The sequence below is a fragment of the Cajanus cajan genome, chromosome 3, assembly GCF_000230855.2.
Source record: "Cajanus cajan strain Asha chromosome 3, NIPB_CcT2T_4, whole genome shotgun sequence".
NCBI lineage: Eukaryota > Viridiplantae > Streptophyta > Magnoliopsida > Fabales > Fabaceae > Cajanus > Cajanus cajan.
This window is the reverse complement of record NC_138519.1, coordinates 35,015,428-35,021,431: the sequence shown is the minus strand read 5'-3', so window position 1 is coordinate 35,021,431 and position 6,004 is coordinate 35,015,428. Positions and strand designations below refer to the sequence as shown.

Below are 6,004 nucleotides of genomic sequence, written 5' to 3'. Positions count from 1 at the left end.
AATAAATATTTTTGTTGACATGACAATATTTTAGATTGATGTATTAACGTAATAAATAATAGTTCGACTTTTATATTATAAATAAAAGATTTGTGACAATTTTACCTTTAAACTGTTACAATTAAGACAATTTTTTCTTCAAACCACCACAAATTTCTCAAAGTGGGTAGGGGGAAAATTCACCAAAAAACAATATTCTTGTAAAGCAAAATTCATGAAATTATGAAACTTTTGGAATGAAAAGCATAATTAAGCCTAAATGGATGTTAGGTATGAAAACTCATTAGAAGGCAGATTTCACCCATATAAGGTCCTATGAGGTTTCATTTCTAACATATTTTATTTATCACTCAAATCAAGCTCGTGATAGAAATGTGATAGAAATGAGGAAAGTGTCTAAGAAGATAATTCTAGATAATAATTGTATACAATTATTGAAGAGAGCCTATTTACATGCATAGCATAACCTTTGACAGAATAATCAAGAGTTGGTCTTCTGTCCAAAATCTGAAACACAGCCATTGTTTTTATCAACTGCCATTTTATAACTAACATGGAAGCAATTTCAATCCTATGCGTACAATCAAGAGAATTCTATCATTGTGCATGATGAGCAATGGCTACAGTGCAGATTCATGAGCCTTTTTCTGGAACCACACAGCTGCAATTGTCACAAGGGAAGCATAAATTGAATTGGGTATCCTTTGCACCAGTCTCCCAACACCTGGAACCCCTTCAGTAGCTTTCTTTGTTGCCACTGCAACTGTTGGTGCTACAACCAGAGTGACAATAAGTTTTTGGCTAACAACAGTGAATGTATCAGCTGTCATTTGCAAGATGAAATCGAAAAATTCATCACGGTCAATCTCCCCATCAAAGTTGATATCACAGCTCTGCAAATTGTTATATGAATCACACTTAGTTTGAATACACCAATAATCATGATATACAGATTTTTTTCAATGTAGCTGAAGAATTTTTTTTTTTTTTTCAATGTAGCTGAAGAAAATGACAATTTATGTTGCTCTGATCAAAGTTGTACTTGAATATTTAGCTTATTTTTGCAGAGTTGAATTTTAACGTAGTTAAGCATGAGGAGAAACATTATTTGGAGGAAAATGAAAATGTGCCACTCAACTCCTGGCATATGATCAAATTTTTCCACATTGATTCTGATTGATAAACACGACAATGTGAAGTGCAGAACCCCTTTGATTATTTGTGCAAAGGCACGTACAGTCAAATTGTGCATCTCAGAACGTCACAAACCTGCATGCCTAGCGCACTTTCTACAAAATAACGGAATTTGAGCATCCAAAAATCCATAAGTTTCATTTGTATTCCAACCATTTTCTCGGTATTGAAACTATCTGGTAGCAGAGCTGAATATATCTTTGAAATGTGATGCAGAATGAATTCAAGTATTCTAAGACATCTCCGCAAGATCTTCACCCCAAGTGAAGATGATCTTTCTTTAACCGAGTCTAATATGAGATTTATGTTATTGAAATATCTTGTTCAGTTATCACTTATCACTATCAGTAAGCAGATGATGCAACATTGCTCAACAATACTGACAAAGGATCTTATTACTTTCTCCCTAAGGTATTCCCACACTGATAAGCTTCTCAAAATAGATTCGGTACCCACCTAGCAAAATCATGATCCACATAGCATAAATACCACTCCATAAATTATAAGCACTTAGAAAATTTTTTAACACATCAACTTTCAAGATATTTTCCTTGCAGCATTTTAGTTAATGTGTTGCGATCTATTTCTATGCTATCCCATCATTGACTTGTTAATCTAGAATTAGAATTTATGAACAACTTTATGGGATTGAAAACTCACCACATCACCAAAAGCTCTAGCATACAGTTAGTACACAACTCAAATCATGCCACAAACCATGGGCTTTGAACCAAAGTAGTCAGTTACGTTCTTATCCCATCAAATTGCGGCCTGTCACACATGCCAACAAGTCCCCCAATAATTTAAGCTATCTTTGGATTGGTGAAACATGGAATGGAATATAATTGTATTATACCATTGTTTGAACCCACCATAGCTCTGACTTTCCTCTACCATTTACGAAGATTTAAAATAAGGACACTTGTTCCAGGTCTACTTCGTATATGTTGTTTTAGAGTAGTGTTGGATTTGTATGTGACACTATTGCTACCTTTCAACCCAGTATCAGCAATTTGCCTTAGTCCTCTGAATTCTAGATGCCTAAACATAAAAATGGAACTTTTTATAACTTCGAAAGATAAGAATTTAATTTTATGTAATAATTCATTCTCTCTCTATATCTAGGGAACATTCAGACTTTCTTTTTCCTCATCTCACCTTGTTTAGCTAAACATCTTCCTATAGAATAGCATTATACATCTAAACATGCGTTCTTTTGAAAGATGGTTGAAGCAAATTCATTTGGAGAAATTTCAGCAGCGTTATTCTTTTTCAACAGACTGGACTATTTCGGGTGTGTTTAGGAAAAAATTACGTTCAACGTAACTTACTTTTAATCAAATGGGACAAAAGAGTTACTTCTCCATTTAGTACATTGGAATGTGTAAAAGTCTATTGAATGAATTTCAAATGATAAACCAAACACACACTTCGTCCTTCCAAGACGTACCTTTATGTATAATAACCCTCTTCACTTAGATAAACTCAATTAGATAAAGTACATTCAATACAAGAACTAGTGAAAACAAGAAGGCATCTTTTCATCTTCACTCTTCATCCATCCATTGACTTAAAAAAAAAACTGCATTCACACATTTTTCAAAAAAAATATAATATAATAATAAAATACAATAAATATTTAAGTATTTCCGCCAATCGCCCAGCACATTCCCCATTTTTATTTATCCATTTTTATCAAAAAAAAATTTGCCTCCACCTATCCTCTCACCAATTCTCATTCAATACACTCACTTATTTGTGTTCTCACATGCACTTTTTTAAAACTTCTGAAAAACCATAATCAACTAATTATTAATTTGAAAATAGAAAAAGCCAGAAAATAAACTTATTCCAATTTCAAAAGTATGACATCACATTACAGGAATTGGATGTCCAAAGAGTATTGAAATTTTTGAGGATCATAGGAGTATTCAACTTTTAGTTGTCCTCAACATGAATTGTTTGGATTGATTATTCAACTTTCTTCTATAACAGATTAACAGTTATAAAAACTTGATCTCAAATATTTTTACTTTCTGAGCATAATAGATTGATGTTCTACAAGTGACATGCTAATCAAGTCATATTGATATCATCCTCATCTACAAATTCTGAATCTGCGAATTTTCCTATACTGGTCCAAAAAAATATGACTTTTAACAGCCACGAAAACCAGATTGTTGGAGTCCTTCTCAAATTGTATACTAAGATTCATTACTTGACTGCCATTTTAAGATATGATTTAATACAAGGGCGATTTATATATCTTGACTTGGAGCATGCTTTAAAACAACGAGTTTCATAGGCCATTTTGAACTCCTTTCATTGTCACTTTCACCAAATATGCACTTAATCAGATACACATCTGCCACAGTTATCCCTCAAATGAACCAAAACTGTACCATAAACAATTTAAAAGATGCAGTATGGTTGCTACTCGGATTCAAACAGTAAATTGTTATCATAATGGAATAAATGAACTGGTAACCTAAATTCAAAAGATAAAGAAATGTATACAGTGCATTACATGGTTATAACAGAAAGCACCATAGCATAGATTTATTTCTACAGTGTAAAATTTTCATATATATAAGTAAATAAAGTACCTAATTTGATCTCATTATGTCACAATATAGTACCTCGATGACTTCTTTGACTTTTTGTTTTGATGGAGGATCAAAATGGGGACCAGGAATGTACTTGTTAATATCACTACAACATAGAAACGGCTCCCTTTTAGAAGAACTAATCAAATTTATTCAGTATTTCAAAAACAAATTATCAATGCCAACAAAATGTTGAATACAACAATGAAGCAGGCTTCTTACTTGTACACAAGTAAAACAGAAATATACAGATCTTCAAAACTCAATTTATCAGTTTGCTTTTGATTCTGTACTTTCTCAAAAACTCTATCTGTTATCTTCCTTATTTGCCTTTTCCTCCACTCCTTACCTGTGTAAAGTGAAAAGCTATTAAACATAAGCAAGGGCATTGAACACTACAGTTGACCACTCAACTGTATCCTATGTTTAATATGCTGTATCTTACATGTGCAAGAATGTCATTGTCATGTCCGGTTAATGAAGGCATAAAAACTGCATTACCATTAAAACCAGTTATCTCATCATGTTCATGAAGAATAAAATAAGAATGTTTCCCACAATCAAGGTAGTGGGATTATTGAAATACCAATTATGCTGAACAGAATCATTAATATTTTAAGGGTTAGCCTTTAAAGTTAAAAAATTGAAAGATTCACTAAGTAATATCATATTAAGGTAGTGAGTCAAGATCGATTCTCGTCAGTATTAAAATAATATTTGGTCAATAAAAATCATGTCCTACAAGTGATGATTAATTTTAGTTGTCAGCTTTGAGATGCTGTCCGGACTGTCTTAACACAAAAAATAAAAATAAAAAATCTTCTGCCTGGATTTAGGCTACTTGAATACTAAATTAATATCTTTGGTTTGGCTGTCAAAAACCTCTTTGAAACAATCAACTGGTCAATTCTTGGATGGGATACTAAAATTACTGTGAAGATTCTCACTCTCATATTTTCTTATCCTTTTGCCATGATTCCCATCTATCATATTTCTCTTCTATCCAACATTTCAAGTTGGGCACATAACCAAATCCAAAATTTGTATTTGGTCTTCTCACTTTGCATATTAAAGTAATTAAACTCTAAGCTCCACTCACTCTGGACTCAAATCACAGGACTTGATGTATATATGGAACAAATGATGATACTGGCTACAATAACAATTTATTAAAAAAAAACACAACTTTTGACTTAAAAAGCACAACATCAAACAGATCCAAAAGACGATTCAAAATAAAAAAACTGTAACGGATATACACAACTTCCCAATTTAAAAGCAAATTTAGTGCCTAATTTCCAGCAGAAATAAAATAAACAAGTTGAACTGTTGAACAACTCTCTTATAACTTGTTACTACTTTACCAGAGTCATCACTTTCAAATTCAAGCCACACCCCACTTAAGAACCATAATTATTTCTTTCCAAAATCCTTAGCTAACAAACATATTCATTACAGCATGAAACCCCAACATCCCCAGATTTCATAATTTGATGCACAACATGGTAAATTCAATCACAGTACAGCCTACTCATTTATATGGAGACAAGTGGGGTTCATATATTTACGATCCAAAATCAAATATTTTGATTATTTATCATTATTATTCTTTGGTAATGTATACAAATGAATGACCCTTGATTGTGGGCACAAAAGGGCAATTCGGGAAGAGAAAAACAAATGAAGTAACGAAGAAATGAAAGAAGTTGAGGAACAAAAATGGAACAAGAGATGAGAGGTAAGAACAAATGAATAATTGAGAAGGGAAATAGGGAATACCCTCTAACTTGTCAAAGACTTGTCCCATGGTATGATGAAACCAACCAAGGTTGCTCTGTCTTGTTTTTGATGTTTGGTTTCTGTGTCTTTCAAGATTTAACACTTCGGAGTGAGCGTATCCATGCTGTTAGATAGATAGATAGTATATGGTATAGAAGTATAGAACAATATAAATTAATAATTAATAACAATAAAATCAACTTTCAGGCTCTGAATCACAGGCTTACGCTACTCTTTTGATTGATTTTTTTCTTTTTTTATCATCACTACTCTTTTGAATGATCCACGCCGGGTACGTCACGTCATTTCGTTTTTCTTGTCTTTTTTCAAGTAAATTTTAATTTAATACAAAACTAACAATATTTACGAAATAAAGTTTATTTTATATTATTAATTTTTTTAATACATAAATAATTTGAAATATA

At 32.1% G+C, this 6,004-nt stretch overlaps 1 protein-coding gene across 1 annotated transcript; it reads right to left on the bottom strand.

Moving 5' to 3' along the window:
• Positions 1-393: 393 nt before the first annotated feature.
• LOC109792759 (uncharacterized) lies at positions 394-5,800 on the bottom strand. The gene is made up of 4 exons (XM_020352189.3): positions 5,580-5,800; positions 4,023-4,149; positions 3,834-3,906; positions 394-893 (listed from the first exon to the last, which is right to left on the bottom strand). The coding sequence occupies exons 1-4, from the start codon at positions 5,605-5,607 to the stop codon at positions 621-623; spliced, it is 501 nt and encodes a 166-aa protein (XP_020207778.1). The 5' UTR covers positions 5,608-5,800; the 3' UTR covers positions 394-620.
• Positions 5,801-6,004: the final 204 nt, after the last annotated feature.

What these genes read in the sequence shown, in the direction of transcription:
- LOC109792759 (XM_020352189.3), bottom strand. Translation starts at nt 5,607, where the DNA reads ATGGGACAAGTCTTTGACAAGTTAGAGG. An exon ending in AGTCTTTGACAAGTTAGAGG is followed by an intron (nt 4,150 to 5,579) that starts GTATTCCCTATT and finishes CACTTTACACAG; the next exon opens with GTAAGGAGTGGAGGAAAAGG. An exon ending in AAGTCAAAGAAGTCATCGAG is followed by an intron (nt 894 to 3,833) that starts GTACTATATTGT and finishes AACAATTTGCAG; the next exon opens with AGCTGTGATATCAACTTTGA.